Genomic DNA, 23,682 nt, shown 5'->3' on the forward strand with positions numbered 1-23,682 from the left:
CCCTAACAGGAGTCAGCGCCCAGACCCACAGCATCCCATATATGCCCTATGGCCATTCACCATGGATTTAGCTGTTCCCTGACAAACATTTCAGGCATAGTTAATTCCTTTCCACTGGCAGGAACTGATTTGTCCTCCCCAGCACAGTAGCTGGGCTCCTTACCTGATCGGGTTTTGGGCAGGCTGGGTGCATACTGGATGTAATCAGGCGTTGCTATCGGTCCGATTTTTTCCCTGACTGCAAAACAAAACAAATACAAATCTTCATTATAGGCACAAGAAGATCTTGCATATATTTTTTCTGGCAGGACTACTGAGATCAGGCATGCAGAGCCCAGCTTCCGGGGCAGCCTGGTGCTCACAGAGCACAGAGCTCAGCACATCTTCCCAAAGGCAGCTGCACTCCACTTCTCATTCTCTCCATTTCCAAGAGACCTCAATAACTGCTGTACCAATTGCTGTTACAGAGCTAGGACTGATTCCTCCTAATGTGTTCCTGCAGAGAAGAAAGTCCCATGGCAGGTCAGTCCCTGCTCTGCCAGTGCTCGCTGGCTGCAGGAGACGGGTTTGCAAATGTTCCCTTCTGCCTCCCAAAGTAACCAAACAGTTCTGAAATCAACCAGGGAGAGCCACAGGAACCATGCCCACCATGCAAACAAAAGCTGCCCAAGTTCTCCCTGCGGTTGCCAGCTCCCAGGAGGTAGAGATGGCATCACATGAGCAGCCAAAGGCCAGGAGAACTAATTTTAGTCTTTGCCAGCCGTGCTCTCTGATCAGAGGGGGCACCTTGATGCAGTTGTCCGTGCTGCATTCCCCAGACTACACGCACCCTCATTTAAGCACCCGAGCCCTTAACCCCCCCACTCCCTGCCCAACAGTGCCCTTCTCTCTGCAACACAGCCTCCAAACGGTTTGGCTGTTACTACCTTGTTTTTTCAGCTCATCTATCAGGTTCTTGGTGAATTCATGGCCATCTTTCAGCGTCACGAAGCAGTAGAGGCATTCGCCTTTCAGGGGGTGTGGGTGGCTGACCACAGCGGCCTCAGAGACGGCTCCATGCTCGAGCAGAGCTGACTCCACCTCTGCAGTGCTCAGCAAGTGGCCTGGGAACAGAGAGGCAGCGCACTGCAGAGCTGCATGGAGGCCTGCAGCCCCCCAGCAATTAGGAAGAAGAGGTGTGCAAGTGTAAAAAGCCCCGTGACCAACTCCCAGAACAATTAGTTGGTGAAGATCTAGCTTGTCAGATGAAAGGATGCAGGTAAAAATGTACAGCAGCATCTCAGAGCCAGCAATAAGTACCTGCAGGCTACAGTTCCAGAAGAGGAGAGAGAACCTCCATCTCTGGGCGTAAAGCACTGAGCAGCTTGATCCAGCTTTGATGTTAACCCTACCTGGAGCTACATGTTGGATTAGAGACTGCAAGGTCTTGTCCAGCCTACATGTCTGTGCTTCCTTTTGGCACTGCATGTTTCAACACAAAGCATGTATGCTGGCTGAGGATCTGCTTTAAGATACTGTAGAAGGATCCTTCCCTCCAGTGCGCTGCTACTGGAGGAGTTAATTCAGAATCACAAAGTCACACACATGTCCGAAACACTGGAAACAAACCTGACCCAGCAATTAGATCCATCTAGAGGACAGGCTGCTGGGCAGTCTCACACATGGGGAAATGCTGCCCATAAAAGCAAAGAGGCTCTTTTAACTAGCATCAGGAAGCACAGTGGCTCCCACTGAAAAGTTGTTCTTACCAGAAACATTCAGCATGTCATCAATTCGCCCTGTGATCCAGTAATAACCATCTTTATCTCTCCTGCAACCTAAAAATAGCCAGAAATGACAACATGAGGAAGCAGTGCCAGCTCTTAAAGCAACTGATAAGGGATCCTGAGGCCAGGACATTGCAAGATTTTAATTGCTATCCCCAGGCCTCTGCGCCCACACGTTGCCCAGACAGCCTTACCGTCACCTGTCACGTAGTACCCAGGGAACTTCTTGAAGTACGTGGTTTCAAAATGCTGGTGGTTTCCATACAGTGTGCGCATTATTCCTGGCCAGGGCTGCTTAAATACCTACAGTGAAAAATGCAGACCTGAGTCAGTGGTCAACTCCTAACCAAGCAGCCTCTGCTTTGGTCAGTGTTTCTAAATCACCTCTATGTACCCACAGTACTACTGGCCAGCTAGTGCACTTCCTACACTGTTCCAGGGCTTGCTAGCTCAGCATATCCCTTTCATAGCTCCTGGGGACATGGAAAGAACTGCTTTACTCTGAAGAACTCTTCCAGGGGTCAAGGTATCTATCAAATACCTGCTTTCTACCTCCCCCACTTCAGGATCCTGTTTATCCTGCTAGTGGAAGGTAGCTCAGTCTTTGCAGCACTGTGCAATGACAGAGATGCTGCAGAAGTGGCCATAAGAGATGACCCTCAGACAGCTACTGCCTTGTGCTACTGAGAAAGCCTCTCCACTCCCTCCTGCCATGCTCATGCATGCAAGTGCCTTTATGGATCATTTAACCAGCTTGTTCAAGGCACAGAATTCACAGTGAGTTACAGCAGTAAAAGGAGCTCCTACCACCCAAAGGATCCAGTATAAGTAGAGATGTGCATACACTACCCAGAACATCTTGGAGCTTGTGGGGAACATACAAGGGTAGGGCGAGGAAGATCAGCCCCTCTTTACCAAGTAGCCTTCTGCTTCTCCTTCCAGCTCTTCCCCCGACTCGTTCATGATGGCAGGGACCACACCAAAGAAGGGGAACGTCTGTCACAGGGACCAGACAGCAAGGAGACAGAAAGATGAGCCCAGGCATTCAAACTTTGCAAACTAGAGGGATGGGGAGCCCTGCCTGTCAGGGCAACAGCAATACTCACAGCAGAGCCTGGTTTCATGGGGGTGGCAGCAGGGAGAGGCGTAAGCATGTGGCCACCCTGAGAAGAGAGGCAAAAGGAATGAGATTAGATGATGCCAGCCTGTGGGGAAGGGTACAGCAGAGGAAAGGGAGTCTGGGCACAAAGCTTTGTAGCTGCTGGAGATGATAAAGAGAGGGAGTACAGGGTTCAGAGCAGCAGACCCTGTCAGGACCCCTTCTGAGAAGGTCTCCCCATGGAGCCTGTTTGAGGCTCTGGGAGAGAAGGGGAACCAACACTTGCAGGCTACATGAGATGGTGGGAAAAGCTCCTGGACAAGGAGAACAACTAGTCCCCATAGCACCAAAGAAACATTAGGGGAAACCTGCATAGACACCACGCTGCCTGTTGGGAGCACAAGGAAAAGAGAAGTCCCAGAGACACCCAGGTGAGGACTCACCGTCTCTGTCTGCCAGAACGTGTCCACGATGGGACACCTCTCCTCTCCCACCACACGGTAGTACCACAACCAGGCTTCAGGGTTGATGGGCTCCCCAACGGTCCCCAGCACCTTCAGAGACTTCCGGCTGTGCCTGCAAAGAGGAGGGGGCTCACAGGGGCTCAGCAGGCCGCAAGGAAAAGCAGCTGTGAGCCTGTGGCACTGCAGAGCCTGCAGGAACCCCCAGGCCTCTCAAATATATTTGGTGTTTCAATGATTCGGTCCCTTCTCAGCTCTCTCCCATGGGGGAAGGAAGGGAAACCCCTGTGGTTTTGTTGCCTCCTGCTCCAAGCTCCCACTTGCCTCTGCTCCTTCCCTTCTTTGGGCCAAGCTGCAGCACAGAGAAGCCCTCTGCCCAACAGCCTTCTGTGAGCTCTGGGTGGGGTAGCAGGGGAGAACCTGCAGTCTCAAAGCTTAGCTGCAGCTCACAGTGAAAAGGAAGGACCTGCTCTGGGGTGCCACACTGAAGGTAGTGAAGGGGTGCAAATCGCTGGGTTGAAGGCCTGTTTTGTTCAGACAATATGGTGGGATACTGCTGCTCAGAGAGGAAGCTGTGCTGGTGCCAGGGACCCCCATGTTCCTGGGGACTGACTCACTTTTTGACAGGCTCCTCCCCAAACTTCATCAGCAGCCGGATGGCTGTGGGTGCCGTGTAGAACTTGGTCACCTTGTACTTGTCAATGATACTCCACATTCGCCTGGCGTCCGGGTAGGTGGGGATACCTTCAAACTGAGTGGGAGACAGGGCAGTGACACAGCTGTTCCACACTGCCACCTCCCCACAACGACCTGCAGCCCTTCCTCAAGCAAGAGGAGATGAGAGCAGCTGTACCCCTGTGTGATCCTAGAGGCATGCCAAGGGCACCACACAGTGAAGCCAGTTCAGGACCCTTCTTACTTCTTCCTCAGGATGGATTTTGCACCCTCTCACCCCAAGTGTCCTAACAAATGTCTCCTAAAACATCCTAGCAGGGAGGACACTTGGGTGGCTATCACAGAGACGCAGTCCCACCAGCCCAAATGACTGCCCATGTGGCATAGGGTGATCGGTCCAAACACAGCAACAGACCCACAGCCAACAGCACTAAGAACCCTAAAAAGGATTCTCCCAGCATGACATATTTTCCTGCTTGCTCTTCCACGTGGGAATCTTGGACCCAAGCCTTTGGTTCCTGATGTGTATACAAGTTACAGCCATACACTGTCAAGGGAGATACAGGTACAATAATTAAATGCAGGTTGTCAAATTAGTGCCAGCAGCAACAGCTTTACTCCCTGGCTCCCAATCCAGCTTTCACATTAGCTTGCAGTTGTCCTGATGCCTGTTTACACAAGGCTGGCACTTCTAAGAGAAAGAAATGTGAGCATCTGAGAAAACAAATTACCTGGAAGTTATACACACAGCCTATCCATCCTCTCTGCCACTAAGGAGTAACCCATGTCCTCTTTGGGGAATACCATCCTTCCTCACAGACCACAGCATGCTACAGCATGGCATGGATGGTACAATGGGGCATCATACAAGGGAGAAAAGCAAATCCTAACGTTCTCTTCTCAGAGCAAAGCACCACCATGCATAACTTCTTAGAGGATAGGCACCCAACGGCCATCCAGCACTTACTAATATGCTAGTTGCCCCATTTGCCAAGGGTCCGTAAGTGATGTAGGAATGGCCTGTTATCCACCCAATGTCAGCTGTGCACCAGTAGATGTCCTCAGGCTGGTAATCGAAGACATACTTAAATGTAGTGGCAGCATAAAGCATGTATCCACCCACTGTATGCAGCACACCCTGAAAAGAGAAGGCACAGAACCATCAGGTCATGTTCCCACCAAGGCCCTCAGCTCCCAAGCCAAGCAGAGCATCGCTGTTACACTGAGATTACACAGCAACTGAGCACAACGACAAACACAGCCCCTCCACCAAGGCAGCAGGGCCTCCCTCACCCCATTACTGGGGGGTTGCTCTGGCTCAGCCCATCCCCACAGGGCAACAAGCTATGTAGGACACGTACCTTGGGTTTCCCAGTTGAGCCGCTTGTGTAGAGGATGAAGAGTTCATCCTCTGAGTCGCACCACTCAGGCTCACACTCCGTGCTGGCACCGCTCATTAGGTCTTGCCACCACACATCCATGTGTGGATCCCAGGGGATCTGAGAAAAGCACAAGACTAGGAACAGACCCCCCACAAAGGCACAGAGAGGGGACAAGTGGTTGCAGCTCCAACCTTGTCACCCCTTTTGGCCTATCCAGGCAGGTATTCATAGCACAGCTTCTGCCCAGAACTGCAAATCGTGCATCAGAGCTGCAACTTCCCAGTCAAGAAGTTCCTGCAAGACCTGAAGTAGATTTCCCAAACCACTGGCAACACCAACAAAACCCCTCTCAGGAGCAGCTGTGGCTGCTCTACACTTTCAAAGAAAACAGGATCCCTTCTGGCTCTATGGGCTGCCACTGAGCTGCAAAGAAACAAGCCATGAGCCCTGGCACGGCCACACATCCTCCAGTCCCAGCCACCTTGCAGGGTCTTGTTATCATGGGAGTCACAAGACCAAAGGAACACATCAGTCTTCTTGTCTCTGCAGACCCAAAAATCTGCTATACCCAAATTTTAAGACAACTATCTTGGATGAGAAGTGGTTCCTCCAATGCTGAACCACCCAGCACTGACTGCCCATCAAGGGTGCCAAGGCTATGACAGGGCTAGCAGCACCCATGTGTTAGGCTGTCATGGAGGCTGAGGTCACCCCGAGAGCTGTGCTGGTTGGCACCATCTCAGGAATGGACATCTCAGTGCAAGACCCAGTTCCACCCAATCTTCTCTCCACTCCTTGGAGGAGCCTGGGGACAGCTGAGCTCCTCAGACTGAGAGCAGACCTCCACTGCCCTCATCTCCACAAAGCCAGGCACACTGATCCCCAGTCTTGCAGCACGTGGAGGGTTCACCAGGGACACATCAGCTGAAAGAACAAGGGCCCACAGTGTAGCATATCTTGTGCAGTGTCCTCAGGATGCCACCCCATTCTAGCAGTCACTCGTACAAGAATTTCTTGTTAGCAAACAGAACTGGAAGGTGCCTTTGGTCCAAGAGGTAGAGACTCCAACAGTGAGGTGTCACTTCAGCAAAGCAGGATGGGAACATCAGCACAGGGATCTTCTGGTTCTGCTGGAACTCTGTGGCTGAGCAGACACAGCAGCTGCCTGCTCCTGGCACTCACCAATGCAGGGAACCTCCTCCACGCACTGGATCCCAACAGCTCACAGCTGCAGGCTATACAGAGCAGCCCAAGGGCAGCAGATGCACCCCAGAATTCCCTCAGCTGGAGCACCCCCGTGCACAGAGTAGCCACGGGGTGGCAGTGATGCACTGCAGCCCTGAAATGTGCGTGGGCCATTTGGAGGCGCTGGGATTCTGCTGCACACAGCTCCGGTATGTGGTGCAGGAACACCAGCTTCACTGACAGCACTGCACAGCTGAGCCCATTTTGAAAGCTCTCATAGAACCCCATGGCACCTGGATTTACTTAGGAGAGAATTTCCATAAGTGTGGTACATCAGCAAGCTCTCAGGGAGGTACCACATGGGACACATCCATGCTCAGCTCGTACCAGCCTATTTGTTGCCTTCTGGCATCTCTCCTCTACAGATCACTAAATTTTAGCACCAAACTTCCTCTGTCTCACAGAACAGCTCAGACCTGTGCATGGCACACAGCCCCCACGGTCAGGCCTGCTTGGCAGCACCCAGACCAGTGCACACATCAGGGCATACTGCCTCTGTCCTACACAGTTTCTCTACCAGGTTACGAGACATAGCAGAGATAGAGGTGCCTGCAGTCTCTGAGCGCTAGACACCCTGATCCAGGGACATCTGAGAGCTTGATGTAGACAGGATGGGAGCTGGCACGCACCTTCCCATCACCGGACATTCCACCTGGGTAGGCAGCAAAGCCATGGGGCAGCTGATGCCAAGGTACCAGACAAGATCTAAATCTCAAAAAGTCACACAGTGATGCTGACTAATAAAAGCCCATCCAAGTGTGCAAACCCCAGCTCTCCTAGTGCTCTAGCAGAAGACACGTTCTGGCTGGCCTGTGTTCAATTCACACAAGCCCTGTAACTGCAGCTCCTTGGTCAGGCAAGCAAAGCCTTGGAGCTGGGCTGGGCTGTGGGGCTGCAGGCTTCCTGGTCCTGCACACCACTGTGCCTGGGGAGCTGCCCATGGTTCCTGCTGGCCCCGTGATGATGGGAAGCACATTGTGAGAACTGCCTGTAGAAGGGAAACGTCATCCTGATGCTGGCAGCAAGTCCTGCTGGTTCTGAGCTTCACCTTGCAAACACACTCACATGCATCCAGGTGTTTTCACAGAAGCCAATCTGTTTCCATCAGAACAGAAAGGGCTGGACATCCCCTTTGTGAAGAGTAAGTAGAAGGCAGCCAGGCAGTCCCAGCACACACACACACCTCCTCACACTCTGATTGCATCACAGCCACTGCAGGATCCCAGCCACACTTGCTGCTCTTGTGCTGCTGGGCAAAGGGCTGCACACTTAGTGTCTGCAGCCAAGCAGAGGGTGGCACCTATTGCTAACATGCAGCTGCGGGTCACGCAGTTAGCAGGACACGCGTGGCCGTGCAGATTCAGCGTGGTTAGAAAGGGATGAAAGGGGGAACAAGGGAGAAGTGCCAAGAAGAGAAAGACAGCACTGCACGTAAATACCTTGGGATGGAGTCTCTGTGAGCTCTCAGACTTTTTTTCCTGTTAAAAATCCACAAAGAGGGTGTGAAAGTTGAGAAGAGGAGGATCCACATGAGGCTTTGCAGGCAAAGAGTTGCATGTTGATCTGGCAGGCTGGAGACTGTTCTGATCCAGAGCCCAGACCAGGAGGTGCTCTCTGAGCACAACCGTGGCCCAGTTTGCCTTCTCTAGGGGCCCATCACCTCTGGGCAGGTCTCAGAGCCCCTCCTGCACACAGCCAGCTGAGTACAACAGCACAGAGCAGGACACAGTGCACTGACCACCCAATAGTCTTACAAAAGCCAACAGAGCAGTAAAAATGCACTGAAAGGGGAAAGTGACCCCTAATAATGTGTCCAAACAAGAACCAAAGGGGAAACCATCTCCCACTCCATCTCTGCCTGGATGGCTGTTCAATAACCTCACATCCCCAGCAGTCAGCATAGGGATAGGCTTCACCATAACATCTCATCCAGGAAACACAGAAACGCTACACAACTCCACTTTTCACACTCCTTGTAGCTCCCCACGGCAAGTAAGAGACAGGCAAATGAGCTCAATGTAATATGGCCAGGCTGGCAAATGCTGCACAGCACCCCAGTATCATCAACACAGCTGAACAAACAAAGGTAACTCAAAGACACAGTCTACTGCCAGAGACGTGCACCAACCATCCTTCTGAAAGCAGAACCCAAGATTCTGTCAAACACAACCCCAAAACACAACCCTTTTCTGGGCAAGCAGCTACCTGCCCAGGCCGTACCCCAGCACCTGGGGATGATTGCATGCACTGCTGTGAATTAATTGGCAGACATTTAGGGACAGAAGATACAGAGCGTGCTGTTAGTGTTGGGTGGTGGCAGAAGCATCCATCAAGGCAAAGGCAGCATTTGGCTGCACTGTTCAGCAGGACTGTGCACAGCCTCAGGAGCTTGGTAGGAAGCCATGGCTCCCTGACACCTTCTCCTCCTTCCACCCCACCTAACCCCATTGTCTCTGGCACACATCCTCCCTCCTGGTTTCATTTACAAGGGACAGCCCCAGCCCCAGCTGATGCAGTTCTTGAGCCAGATATGCAGTGACCGCACTATTCCCAGTGTTTCTGTGATTGTTATCGTGGGGCCTGAAGCCAGGCACAAGAACATATCTTCCGTTTCTCTCTTCTGTTTCCACTGTCACAGCTATAGCACAGGAAAGACATTGCTCCCTGCACAAAATGGGAGACAGATATAGGATTGAAAAGGAAGAACTCTTCAGTGGTCAGAGAGAAGCAAATATCGCGTCCTTGTCCTGAGAGCTTCCAGCCTGTGGAAGCTGTAACCCGCTGTGCAATCAGGAGCCCTGTGGGTTGGCAGCTAGTGATGGTGTTAAAGAAAGCAGCAGGAGGGGATCTGGGAAAGACAAAGAAACCCTTCTTTGTACCACTCACAAAGCAACAACAGCAAGCAGGGGAGAAAGCAGGAACGGGAGTCAGAAAACAGAAGCAATGAGAGAAGCACGGCAGTGGTTTCACACTGCATTTGCTGGGGGGAAAAAGAATAATACAAAATCCCCCCCCCCCCCCCCATAATTCCCAGCCTTCTGAGAGCATACCTGCACATCCTGGCACAGCCTTTTGAGAGGAGGAGACTGGCTGCACGCCCCATCTGCTGCTGTCTCCTCCCGTCCAAGGTGCTTCACCACAATGCACTTCTTCAAAGGGAAACCCCTGTAAGGGAGAAGGAGCTGTTAGATGAGGCTGCTCAGTCTATGCCTGCCCTTTGTGTTATATGGGCTGTGCTGAAGGCAGAGTTGAGACCCTGAGCTGCTTTTCTTTAGCCAGAGTATATGCTGCCTGCACGCCCTCACAGGCAGCTCACTAGGAAGAGCTGTCCTGCTGCCTGGCACTCCTGGGAGCCAGGGAACAGGAGGGCAGCCTGGACACAGCTGCACAGGGCGGCCCTGCTACACATCTCACCCCTCATCACCTCCCCTCCATCTGCACTGCAGATGCAGCCATGCAAACCTCAGACATATCATGAACTGCTGTGGGACACGAGCAATGCCACAGCACAGGAGCAGAGTTTGGAGAAAAGGAAAGGTCTGTGCAGAACTTAATGGGGTATTATTAGGTAAACCATACGTGTACCATTCCTAAAGAAGGAGGAAGGATTCCACAAGCATCTCTCACAATTCGCTGCCTTGCAAATCCCTAATTTGCTTGTCTGTGAATCTGCACAGGATTCCCACAGCACCCACAAGATACTGCTTCCATCCCTAGGAGTGATCAGCTGTGCACTCCAGAAAAGGGAAGAACTTCTAAAGCCAGATCATACATCAGGGAAAAAGGGCAGGGCTGTGTTCCTTCGTGGGGACTAGCAGAGCATCCTGTCTCTGACCTATCAGGGCACCAACACATCATCAGTTAACTCCATCAGCTTTAAGTTCAAATTCTGTCCTACCATGTAACTGCTTTGACAAACAAAAGACTTGAAAACACTTCTAAGCAGTTTCAATGTTGAACATTCAGGCTATCTGCCCTAGATGTGCATGTTTGATCTAACAAGTTGAATGCAAAATCACAGTGAGTGTTAGCAACTCTCTTCTACAAATATGTTGCCTTTATTCTTACTTATTACACAAGGAATATTTTGCCTACCAAACAAAAGGTTACAAAGAAGTCATGACCAACATCTGTGTGTTTTTATCCCCAAGTGAAGTCATCCATTATTATGATGTGCATCTGTCTTGTCAGTGCAGAAGCCAGAGCAATTGGAAGAGGAGACTTTGGCATGGAAGTGTAAGGATCTGGGTGTGGTCTCCAGCATGACAGTGACTGTGTCCGTAAGTCTGGTAAAGTCTTTTCATCACATTTATTTCCCTTTCTTTAAAATGTGATGGTAATATCTGCCCCTCTTTAAGATTCACCAGTATTACAGTGAAGACAATCAAAGAAATGGAGTCAGGTATCAATCCTGTGCATAGACTGGTATCTGCCAATTAAAGTGCTGGTTCCTGCAACACAGCCACCTCCCACAGCTGAAATGTTTATTCCATTACTGTTGAGCAAGTGGCTTTGGGGCAAGGTTTAAGCTCCATCTTAATGTGCACCACAGTACGGTGTCAGACTGCTCACAACTTGCACACAGGTGTTATTCCCTGCCACAGCACTGGGAGATCCACCATTGGTCACGGCCATTTTCACCATGAAAATTTACATTCTCATTTCTTAGGAGTAGATTCCAACAAATGCCCTTTCACAAAAGAATCTGAATTTACTTGTCTTTGCTCTTCTGGAGGGCTTCATCTGCAATTTGCTTCAGGTTGACCAGCTTGTCCCCTCGATAAAAGGCATCTGCAAAACAGTAAGGACAGTGTGAGAGAGGCTCTGCAGGCAAGTCAGCCTGGGACAGCTAGAAACAACAGGCAGCTTTAGGAGGTCAGAGTAGAACTTGCGCACCAGAAGGAGGGAAAGCAGTCAAGCAGTGATGGGAAAGGTTTCCTAATACGCCCTTTTAGCCTAGAGAAACAGATGCCAAGGGAAATGGTGAAATTCCTTCCCTGGGAGAGGTTCAAATTTGACCTGAAAAGTCTCTTAGGAATATTCTGTGGGGAATAATGCAACTTGGCCAGAATACACAATAACGGGTCCCTTCCATGCCATGGACCTATTAACAGTAACAGCACTAACTCAGAAAATATAGCTTTGGAAAATGCATTGGGTTTACATGCAAACACTGACACCTTCTTGATCCCTTGCTTTGCAAAGCTGACAGTTGTGACAGGAATTTGCTTGAAATAGGGAAGAGAGGGAATCCCTGAAATTTGGGCTGGCCTGTGAACGATACATCTTGCAAGCATCTGGCACGTTCTGAAGAGGAACATGGATGAGAAGTGTTGGGAAACATGCTATTAGCAGCTGGTGACATCATGCTTTACAGGACAAAGTGGGCGGGCTGCTTAGATGCTTCACAGTACATTCAAAGAGGAAAGCAGTCCTCAAGCACAGCTACAAGCAGCACATCCGCCTTGCAGCAGCTCAGCTGAAGCACTGCCCCTTCCTCTTCCAATTCCAAGCACATCTGGCTTTTAAAATACAGACCTTTCAGACAGCCAAGAGAAACAGCTCAGTCATGGGCACTGAAGCACGTTTTACCTGCCGTAATGAGGAGGGAGCAACCGCAGTCAAGGATCCGCTCACAGAGAGAGTCTGCTGAGAAACCTGCAAACTGGCAGACCATACAACCAAGTTAGCAAGCAACACAAAAGGAATGGCCACAGCCGCACTGTTATCCCATGGTAAATGATATCAACAGACCCTGATGGAAAGAGCTAGAGGAGCTCATTCTGTGGTGCAGGACAGGGCTACGACACACCACATTTAGTTTCCATCCATCTTATGGTCAGCACCCATCCTTTCAGCTTCTTCCAGTTCCTCTTCCTCACTCCCCCCAAATCAAGAGCTGCTCCCAAACAGTGATGCACAGGGCTTGCTCTTACCACAACAGCGTGGATGGCTCCAATCCTGGCACAGGCAAGCATGGCTATGACCAGCTCCAGGATCATCGGCAGGTAGATGGAAATTCGGTCACCTTTCTTCACACCTATGGAAGGAAAATGAATATGTCATTTGTCAAAATGATCACACCAGGCCAAGGAACAGGCTATAGAAGAAAGCTGATGATATTAAGCCAGTGTATGTATACACACAATAAAGTTTCAGCTGGAGCTAGAGCTGAGCCAGCTATGGTAGAACATTTCAGCTCTCCAGGCTAAAGCAGTTCCCACAGGCACGAACTTCCACTGCCATTCCCCAGCAGTGCCCGTGCACCATAGCAGACAGTGGAAATGCAAGGAGCATCATGCCAGCAATGGCCAGGAAAAGAACTCCAGTCTGCCCAGGGGCACTGAGCACACATGTTCTGCCTTCCAAGCCTTACTGCTCTTGAAAGTTTACTGCAATGATCAGAATGTGCAGCAATGAATTCTGATCAGATACGTTCAGTCCACTGAAAGAGGCAGAGCTCCACTGCTAGGTGGAAAATCCCAGAGGAGAAAGTTTTGAGCACAAGTTCCTTCCTTGTACAGCTGGAAGGAACAACCAGCTTCCACAGAGCTCAAAACAACTGTGTAAAACACGCTGCAGAGTAAACCTGTATACACCCTCCTCCACAGCTGTAGAAGTAGACAGAGAAATGAAGTGTTTTGTATTTAATAGATTACCAACCATGCAAAAAAGCTCATCCCATCTGCAAAAGCTGGTCCAGTATGCAAAAGCTTTCCCAGTACGTAACACTCCCCTTGCTCCAGCCACCTACCGTGGTTACGGAGGACATTGGCAAACTGACAGACTTTGCGCAGCAACTCGCTGTATGTGATCTTCATAAAATCCCCTGGTTCATTCCCTTCCCTGGAAAAACAAGGAGATCTTTGTTACTGTGCTGGCACTACAAGGGAATGGTGTAAATTCAGAGGTACTCTCCCCATGGACAACACTGATGTTCTCACTTGTTCTCCTGAGCACAGAGTAACCGAACCCCAGAAATCCAAACCAGGACTGGAGTTCTCCATCAGTAGGATGATTTACTCCAAGATCCCCATCCCATTTAGATCACTACATCTACAAGCAATCGAATGCATGCAGTGGAAATGCATGGTACCTTCAGACAGGAGACAGAGGAAGAAGGGGTTGACAGATCCAACAGTAAGGATGGCCACAGTTGAGAGGAAGCTGAGATTTATGGCATGACACCCTTGCTCACATGCCTGCAGACACGTCTGCCTGAGACACAGGCCAGTGCTGTCCTGTAGGAACACCCTCCCCTTACATACCTACCTTCTGATAGCCTGGGATTAATGCCAAAGGCTGTCTTATTTTTCAAGGTCACACAACAAATGCACGCAGGTATATTTAAGTTACCGCATTATTATGCATTATCAGACATGTTATTAGTATTACACTTCATTAAATGCACTAAATTATGCATTATTCTCTCTGTGATTCTCCACAAACAAGCTCTTGGCTCCTGCTACAAAGGTGCCAGTTCAGTGGGACCTTGGCATTGGACACAGCAGTGTGAAGAAGAGCCAAGAGCTGCACCCAGAGATGGAACAGAAATGTCACGTTCCTCAAGGAGACAGTCTGTTACCAAAATAAAAACCTGTGATTTAAATGACGCTTCAGCCACTGCATAGTGCAGCAGGAGACTAACAATGGAAACCTGAAATGAGCTCCCAGGTGGCAGAGCTGTGGCCCACCATGCCTAGAATAGGAGGAGACACCTCCCCACGTCTCTCCCCAAGGCAGACAGCGCACCACCATCAGTGACTCCCAGAAGAATAGCTATCACTCTCAGCTGCTTGTTCCCCTTGAAAAGTGTCCCCTGAGGTATGTGGAGGGACATGAAAGCCAACACCAGCTGGGGAGCTGCCAGGATGCACCTCTGTGCACAGGATCCTGCCCCATGGCCACGTCAGGCTCCCTCTAACTTGGGAGCACAAACCTCACACCTTGAGCATCTCAAACAGCCCAGGGCACACAAATCCCAGTGCTGCATTCTAACTGAAACTGCTTGCTGCTTCCTCTTCCCCCAGTAACACGAGCAGAGGGAGGGCTGCTGTGACACTGAAATGTGTTAAAGAAATACACCCATTTCCCACGTAACTCCCCAACAAGGGCTGTTTTGCATCAGCATGACAGTGCCAGGGAGACATGCACTCTGATGGCAGATGTGCTCTGGGTGGAAACAGCACAGAGCCCCACAGATACAAGCTCTGCACCTCCTGCTGCAAGCAGGATGGGGCTTGCAGAACTGGTGGCTTCATCTGGGTAACCTGCTTTGAAAACCACTCCTGGATCTGCTGTTTATAAACTTGACCCCTCACTATGGATACCTATTCATACTTGTGGCTTCCACAGTGCTCCAGCAATCAGGCCCATTGACACCTACACTGCTGCACGGCCTATCTTCTGACCCAGGGTTTCAGAAAGAGGATTCCTGGTGTGATCCTGAACCAAGTCTGACCCCATGTAGATGCAAAGTGAAAATCAATGGGAACAAGAAGCAGCGCTCAGGGCCTGCAGCTCAGCCCTGGCTCGTAACCAAGAGCATCACTTGGAACTACACAACACAAAACCATTACGTGGGTTCCTTACAGCAGGGCTCACAGCTTGTAAAGAGAAACCAGGAAATCAGAGGGTTTCCTTTTAGATTTTATTACTTGAAGGTCAAAGATTCAAGAACTGATTTCAGGGTTGGATTGAGCAGCTGTAACTGATCTGACTCAAAGCAAGAGAAGCTGCTTCTGTTACACTGCTGCCAACTTTCACCATGCAATGATTGCTACTGAGGCATCTAAGCTATGGGGGTACAGCAACACTGAGCTAAGCAGTGTGCAAAACAGCTTGGGGCCAGACACACAGGAGTGCTGCAAACCCAGCTCTGTGCTTCAATAATTGCATTGAGTTTATGTGGTAGGTGTTGGATAGCAGAGGTCTGTAGGGTAGCCTGAATGAGCAGGGAGAAAAGGAGGTACTCCAGCCAAAGAGCAGAAGCCCCTGCTGCCTAGGCAAGGCTTGTGATAAAGCAGGCTGTGCCTCTGCAGCCCATGGGCACCACACAGAGCAGATCCCCCTGTTCAGCCACATAGGAGCCTATGGTACAGCAGTGGATGTGGACTGAAGGAGGTACAGCTCTCAAGGCCCTGCAAAAGCAGGGCCCATCCAGAGCTGCAGCCCATGGAGAAGAGCTGCAGGGAGCAAGAGGCCTGTGGGAGCTGCCACCTGTTGGGCCCTGCACCAGCATCACTTCTGAAGGATGAGCCCCATAGTGGGGTCCATGTTGGAGCAGGGGATGGAGAGCTTCAGCCTGTGGGATGCATACACAGGAACCATTCAGGAAGGAGAGCATCCATGGGATGGACATTCCTGTCCTCATCTCACCCATTAAGTCCAGTTCAGTGTTTTCTCCCTTTCCTCATTTGAGGAGGGAAAACAAAAGAGCTGTGTGTGGGAGTTCAGCCACCTCATAGGGTAAAACCCTAACCATCTCCTTCCAATACAATTATAACACCTCCAAATACGAGCAGGAGCAGAGCAGCCCTTTCCCTGGCTCCATCCTCACAGCATCAGCAGGGGTGCCTCAGGCTTCAGAATGATGAGATCACATCTTAAGATCTGCACCTTAATGGAGTGCTGGCCACATCTCCATAGAAGATGCCCACTTGCATCTCCTGCAAAGGCCTCTGAGCACACTCTCAAGAGCAAGCAATTGTTCCTAGCTTCCTTTTGTCTGAAAATAGTTTGTAGTGCCCACAGCTACACTTGGGCTGCATCAGCACTCAGGCTGCTCCGTGCTTTTCTCTGGCACAAAAACTGAACACAATTACACATTTCAGACTGAGCATTTAGAGGAATGCCCACTTGCAAGCTACAAAGTAAAGTACCACGTGTCAGAAATGAGTTTGAATTCCTGGAAGCAAAGCTTTTTGAGCAGCATCTTCCCTCTGGTGCCCAGCAGATAAAAGCCAGAGCTATCAGCCCTGAGCCTCTCACAGAGTGCTCATTTGTCCAAATTCAACTGAAAAATAAATAAATAGAACTCAAACAGCACGACAGCAAAGCGCTCAGCTCCACAGCCCTGACTGCATCTTCTTTAAGCACTGCTGATGAGAACTGACAGCAGTGGCTCTACTGCAATTGCAGGTGTGTGACCGAGCTAACAGCAAGCCTTCTGAAACAGAAAGCAATTTTCAACTCCTCAGGCCTCCCAGAACAGATGAAATATGTGGCAAAACACAGTTTGAACCTTGAATGAAACCCCGCATTTGACAGCTAGCAATCCAAATTGTTACATCATTACCTGGACCACAGCAGGGATGCATTTGCATTTTACAGCACTTGAGAAGCCTGTGTTTTACATACTCCACGTTGTGTGCATACTCAGCTGGAGAAAAGTATCCTTTGGCCAGGTGGCCTCTGCTGAGCCTCCCAGTGACTTCAGTAAATGCAAATTCTTTAAGGTAAACACACAGATGTGCACCTTCCAGAAGAAGGTGACAAGAAAGGCAAGTTTCCTACATGGGTGAGAGCCTCCCAGCTGCCTGCAGCCATTCACCTGGGACCACACAAGGACAGCAGTCACCAGCTGCACAGCAGTGTGCAGGACACCAGTGCCAGACTGCACAACTCAGATGGGAATCCTGAATGGTTATCACCTCTGCAGCAGAGCCACGCTAATAGGAGGATTGCAGACTGGCTGCCTGCACAGCCAGTAGCCTGACCTTGGAGATGCAGAGCTGCTAAATCAAGGCAAAACCTCCCTGTAAGAGCGATCACACAGGTTAGCAAGAGATTTAGCGTTGTGCAGTAAGAAAAATGGTTTGTAGGAGCAGGTAAGCGTTTCTTGAGACACATTAACTCAAGCAGTGACCCTGTGGAGCAGCCAAGGCTCAGGAGCAGCCATGTGGGAGCAAAGCTGTGGCAGATCCACGCCTGGGCAGCTGCACTGCAGCAGGTTAAACAGTTTTGCGCTCCATCAAGCATCAGAACTGACTACCAGGCTTGTTATTCCTCAGCCTGCTCCAGCCACACATCACATAACCAATGGAGCATGACTGTCCATCCAAGCACACTGAGCCCATTTCAGCTGCTACATCTCAGCTGCAGCATAACAGGCAGCAGGAAGGAGTGGGAGCTTCCTAACCTGCTACAGTTACAAGGAACACATGCTTTCCAGCACATCCAAACAGCCCCAAGTGAAGCTGAGCCACCAATTAACTGGCAGGACTCTCCCATTTCTCTCTTTCCTCAGAAGCGAAGTGAGTAATAATTATTTGAATAACCTGTTTGAATAATAGGGAAATAGAGCTTCCTTGTGCTATGCTGACTGAGCAATGGCATGGAGCAGCAGGAAGCACAGGTTGCATCAATGGGAATTATGGTTTGCAAGGTAATTACCAATGATAACTGCGGTCTACAAGGGCTGTAACACCAGTAAGAGTAGCTGGTGCGCAGGAAAGTGATGAAGTGAAGCTGAGCAAGTGAAGTGTTAGGAGCTGTCAAGATCTGTCAGGCCACCCGCAGACCCACAGCATGTTGGTTCTAATTAAAGAGGTAAGATAAAACTTTAAAAATAATACAAATCACACAAACCACAACAATCAGGGCACAGAGCCAAGGCCTACCCAACCCCCGTCAACATTACTGCTGAGAACTTTTGTTTCTCCTCTAAGCTCCTGTGCCAACATCACACCCAAATAACAGCAGTGCCCAGTTAACAGACAGGGGTGCTCATCATCCCTGGGGACACCAGCGGTCAGCCCCCAAGGACAGCAGGGATCTGGGGCACGGCTTGGCTCCAGGTGGAATCCATCAAGGAGGCCGCAGCAGCAGCATGGAAAGGCTTCCAGCAGGGCAGGGACTGTGAGAAGGTCACTCCAGTGCCATCCAAACCACAGCAGTCAGAACTCTCCTGAGCAAGGGACTGAGCTGGTGCAGGAGCAGCACAGGATGGAGACAACGGCCCTCCAGCTCTCCAGCCAGCAGCATGTCGCAGAGCTCAGAAGGCAGAGCTCTTTTCATGCAGCAGAATAGGCTGCCCTTGCCTCACAGCTCCTCCTCACGTGCAAGGTCATAGGGGGCAGCCAGCCAGCCCATCCCTGGCTTCCCATCTCTCAGGCTCCAGAATTAGAGCAGCCAAAATGCCAGGCACGGTGTGGCTGGGCTGAGCCACAGCCATCTGGGAAGCAGGCTCACATGTGTGCCACGTGGGCAGCAAAGCCCCCAGTGGTCCAGAGCAGTGCCAACATGCGCCTGCCGCATGCATGAGGGCAGAGCTGTCATCGTAAGCCTCCACACTGCCATTTGGCCTCACTGCACTCAGAGCCAGGAAACCTGCAGCCTGAAGGAGAAGCTGGGAAAGCCTTGTGGCTTGGTAACAGCCACCCAGCCTAAAAATGGCCATGTGTCACGCTGCAGCTCGCCTCGCTCATCCATCTGACACAGGAACGGTGCTTGAGTACTTGGAGCCCTTCAAATCTGTCCTTGAAAAAGCAGAGTAGGTTGAGATTGAAGCCTGAAGAGCTCAGTTGTGCAAGAACAGTTTCACTTTAAAAAGAAAAAAACACACACAAAAAAACCCACCACCCCCCACATGTATCCGCTTGCACATGGATTGTTCAATATGGGAATACTCCTAAACTGACTTCCCAACAGCACAAGCACAGTCCAGCAGGATTCCACACACCACATAGGATTGCAGAAAGCCTCCAATCAAACACTTCATAACAGTGGGACAGATCACCCACCTCAGTAACACATGGCAGGAAATACCCAGCGGAGTTCTGGGAAGGCTGAAGGTTTTTATAGGGGGTTGCCAGAAAGCTCAGCCTCCACATTCCCTGCAGTCATACTCAAATCCTATTGCATCATGGCAGGATCAAGAAAGAAGAAGTTGTGTAAGGGCAGTGCAGCCAGGGAGGGGCTGCTGCAGGGGTTTCCCCACCCCCCAGAAATATTTGGCAGCGCTGTATGAACAGACTGCTGGGCAAACCTGGCAGCTACGGTCCAGGGGAAAAGAAAAACATATCCATTTATCAGCATCACCTTCTAAGTCCACACAGCTAACGTGGAGACTCATTTTCCACTCCACCACCCTCTACACACAGAAAATCTAACAAGGCTCCACTGTCAAACCTGTCAGTGTGAACCAAGCCATTTCAACCAGAAGCTGACCATGTACCTGGGGTGAGCAGGTTCCTGCTAATGCAAGAAACCCAAACAAGGGCAGCACATGGTGCACTGTGCCAAAGCAGGGCCTGCTGAGCTGCAGCCAGCCTCTCCCTGCTAAGTGCCTACCAGTGCCTGTTCTTCACAGCACTGCTATATGATGGTTATCTCTCCAGGGACTCCACCTGCTTTATGGACAGGGAATCAGGCTTCTCATTGCCTGTGAAAATAGCCATACGGGAACACAGGCTAGAATGAAAACACTAAAGATCCAGCATGGTTACTGATGTCCCATAGCAAAAACCCAACTAATCTTTGTCCTTCCTTCTCATTGAAGACACTCACAGCTCCTCCTACTACCCACAGCCTTTCTGAATCTGAACAAGTACCAGATGCATCTGAATAAATAATACCTATTCTTTGCAGACCAAACACTATTCAATTCACCATCCCCTGCATGATGCCACAGCACACAGCCCAGCTGCAGGTGGACCCCACTCCACAACTACTCCTGTAGGGAGTTCTGGAGGGTTAATAAATAAAGTTTTTCCTATTTGCTTGCCTGACTGTGTCCTAAGAACCCACTTCAGGCCCCTTTTACTACACTGCACAGGATGCCCTAAAGGAATCAACACCACCAGCTCATGCTGCTGTCAGTCAGTCAATATGAGGGAGGAAAGCTGATGGACAAGGTTTGCACAGCCTGCAGTGGCCTGAAAGCCTAACCCTGAGCAAAGCTTTTAGAGCACAGAACAGCAGCAGCCACCATGCTCCCATTGAAGGGAAATTTCCTACTGCTGCATCACACCTGATAAAATAAGGCAGCTTACAGCCAACACTGACCACAGATGAATCCCCAGCAGTGCTGTCAGCATGGATAGAAGACGTTCAGCAGGAAGGGGAATCCTGCCCTTCTTGCAGCTTTGTTTATTCTGCTTTTTTGATTCTGGGTATCCATCAAGTAGAGATGATATACATTAACTGTTGGTATGCTGCAGGTATTTTACAACATGGAAGCAGCCAACAAAAAAGAAAACGATACCTTACTACCTATTTTATTTAGAGCCCGCTCCATTTAGCTTGCTTTAAACAACATGATCATGGTGTTGCAACAGAGCTCCCACACAGGGCTCCTTCAGCAGGTCACCAGGTTTGGCTGACCTCAGCCATCACTGCTGACCCTGTGAGCCAAATCCTCTGGATGCTGCAGGAGAAGAAGATAGTTGACAGGAGAAGTAACATTTTAGATGTTTACCATAAGGAATCCTGTCAGGAACATGGATTATTTTTACCAGCCCAACAGGAGGAGAGCTTATTTCCAGCACCACACACTGAGCCCTTGTTTAGACAATCTGCAGTCAGGCCATGATATGAGCTCCGCTCAGGAGCTGCCCACAGCTGGGAAGTGCTCCGCTTTGGAAAATGCCGCATCCCTGCATGCAGTGTGCTGCCAAATTGCCAAGGCCTGGAAACTGAACGCCAGGCAAGTTGATTTCAATGGAGGCTCAAAAAACATCTACTGAGCCCACAGTAGGAAGTTACGCCATTAATCAGGTGGTCTTTCAACTTCATGCCTTGAATCTCCACAAGGTGATGGCCAGATGTCATCTGCTGGACTGCCCTCTTGTTCAGTGTCAGAACAGCCCTTGGAAGATGCTCGGTGGCAATGCAGAATGCACTCAACTCTCAGGTACGCGGATGCAAAAAATAAAACAAGCAGCAGGAAGGTCATCCATTTCCTTGAGGGATTCCCCTAAACAGTGAGCAGACACCTGCTAACACAACCAGCTGTGAACTTGCCAGAGCTCGTGACTTTGTACCACTCCATATATCAACCAGCGGTGTGCAGAAACACAAGCAGACCCAGAAGGCTGCTCCAGCCAGAAGGGCTCTGGTACAGCATTGGGTCAAGGAAGGCAGCTCCTAGTGCTGTTGAGAGCCAAGGGGTTTTGTCAAAGCACTTGTAAATCAATAGCACAGTCCTACAGCTCTGGCACAGAAACCCACCAGGCACAAGGAATGCAGCTGTCTGTGAAAAAAAAATGCCATGCTTGGAACCCATTTGCACCTCTTTTTGCAGGGCCTGACCACTTCAGAGCAAGTCTCACCCGTTTAGTGCCCGACTCATTGTCCATGTCTTTGCCTTTCACACTGGAGCGAGAGAGGAGAACATACAAACAAACCACCCACACAGCTACAGCAAAATAATCAGGTTTTCCAGTCCAATGAGCAAACTGAAGGCTCCCATCTTCCATACAGAGGAGCATGTCCTCCTGGCTCTGCACAGGAGGTCCCCATCCTCTGTCCATGCACTCCATGTACACTCACCTGCAGTTTCCACTGTCCTGCCAACATCCCCAACACACAACCCTTGCATAACTCCATACCTCTCCCAGCAGCAAGCTTTTCTATCAAGGTACCCAATACCTGCCACGATTGCAAGACACAAGTTGCACGGGCAACAGGAAAATCCCAGATCATCTGTGCACACCACCCTCCCTGTACTTCCCCAGGTGGGTATTGTGCAACCACACACCCATAGGTGTGCAGTCAATAGCCTGCCAGACTAAACCAAAACGCTGCATGAAGCCAGAACCTGATCTCCAAGAGCAGCAGCAGGACACGCTGTTCTGGGGGGCACCTGAGCGCCCATTGAATAGAGTAGGCAACAATTCCAGCATTGGAAAAATCTGCTGTTGCTCCTGAAAGGCAATCTTCAGGGCAGGAAGCAAAGGGAAAGGCTAAATGAGCTTGAAAAAAAGACCATTCTTCCATTCATGGGCAAATTAGTTTCTTGATTAACGTTTCTTTCTCATGAAGACCGCCTGAGAAAGGCTTTACCCACATGCCACTGCACCGAGCTCCAGCTGGCCTTCACTTTACATTACCCCATCAACCCTGCCACTATCCCATGCACACGGTGACCCTACTCCCACCTCCAGCACCCACTGCACCACCGAGGATGGTTCACATCACCACCAGGCTGCTTGCCAGTACATCTCACAGTTTGCAGCCCCTCCAAAGCCTTGCAAGCAACCTCCGAGCCCTGCACACAGCCCTGTGCGCTGCTCCACAACCTGGCCAGCAGCTCTGCTATTTCACACACAGCTTCCTGCAGCACTCTGAGGGGCACAGCATTTAATCCCAGGCAGTTAGAGACATCTAACTTGTTTAACTGGTCAAATACTTCCTGGATGCTCCTTTGTATTTATACAGGCAGATATTGTATCCCTGTCCATAGCAGCTACCAAGGGGTGCAAAACAAAAGGCTGGGAACAAACAGCTCTGATTAACCAAAAGCAAGCTGCTCCACTGCCTCACTGCTGCCTTGTGCTCCCAAACAGGACAGCTTCCTTGTCCAACCCCTCAGCACAGAGCAATCACACCAGTGCCATGCCCCTACACTGCCAGGGGGCTCACAGCAGGACCAGGGACTGCTGCTGAGGACAGCTGCCAGCCCTCTGCTTTGTCCTGCCCTGCCAGCTATCCTGAGACAGAAAAGGCTCTGGTGTGGATTTAAGTGGTCCAGTATGGAGGCAAGAGTTGGACTCAGTGAATCTTGAGGGTCTCTTTCAGCTCAGGATACTCCATGATTCTGAGAATCAGCCCTGAGAAGGACAGCACTGCATGTCTGTGTGTGTGTGTGTCTGCTGAATAGCACAATGCTTTTAACACCAACTCACATCCAGGAGAGCACAACTCACGCATCGCTCTTGTGACTGGAAGAGCACAGGACAGCCATAGCCTGAAGAAGGCATTTCGCTGCTCTCATGCATTTACTTCAACCCTCTGGCACAGTCCTTCAGCTGGAAACCGTCTCAGAGATTTCACTAGAAATGAGGATGGAGGACACAACACAGAGCACAAGCTATTAACAGAAATGCTCAGGA

The 23,682-nt window shown here is 50.4% G+C and overlaps 1 protein-coding gene across 2 annotated transcripts in view; it reads right to left on the minus strand.

Moving 5' to 3' along the window:
* Positions 1–23,682, minus strand: part of ACSS2 (acyl-CoA synthetase short chain family member 2) — a 30,385-nt gene that overhangs the window by 1,635 nt on the left and 5,068 nt on the right. Inside the window, exons 3-18 of one of the 2 annotated variants that reach the window (XM_072350255.1) lie at positions 13,383–13,474; positions 12,565–12,668; positions 12,221–12,293; positions 11,344–11,419; positions 9,679–9,793; positions 8,068–8,106; positions 5,363–5,500; positions 4,969–5,139; positions 3,944–4,077; positions 3,309–3,441; positions 2,873–2,929; positions 2,682–2,762; positions 1,961–2,069; positions 1,749–1,817; positions 927–1,103; positions 164–238 (exon numbers count right to left, since the gene is read on the minus strand). In XM_072350255.1, the coding sequence (XP_072206356.1) occupies positions 164–238; positions 927–1,103; positions 1,749–1,817; positions 1,961–2,069; positions 2,682–2,762; positions 2,873–2,929; positions 3,309–3,441; positions 3,944–4,077; positions 4,969–5,139; positions 5,363–5,500; positions 8,068–8,106; positions 9,679–9,793; positions 11,344–11,419; positions 12,221–12,293; positions 12,565–12,668; positions 13,383–13,474 (1,643 nt within the window). The remainder of the gene's footprint in view (positions 1–163; positions 239–926; positions 1,104–1,748; positions 1,818–1,960; positions 2,070–2,681; positions 2,763–2,872; positions 2,930–3,308; positions 3,442–3,943; positions 4,078–4,968; positions 5,140–5,362; positions 5,501–8,067; positions 8,107–9,678; positions 9,794–11,343; positions 11,420–12,220; positions 12,294–12,564; positions 12,669–13,382; positions 13,475–23,682) is intronic. The other variant, XM_072350254.1, reaches the window with a different exon arrangement.

This window comes from Excalfactoria chinensis, chromosome 15 (genome assembly GCF_039878825.1).
Source record: "Excalfactoria chinensis isolate bCotChi1 chromosome 15, bCotChi1.hap2, whole genome shotgun sequence".
Taxonomy (NCBI): Eukaryota; Metazoa; Chordata; class Aves; order Galliformes; family Phasianidae; genus Excalfactoria; species Excalfactoria chinensis.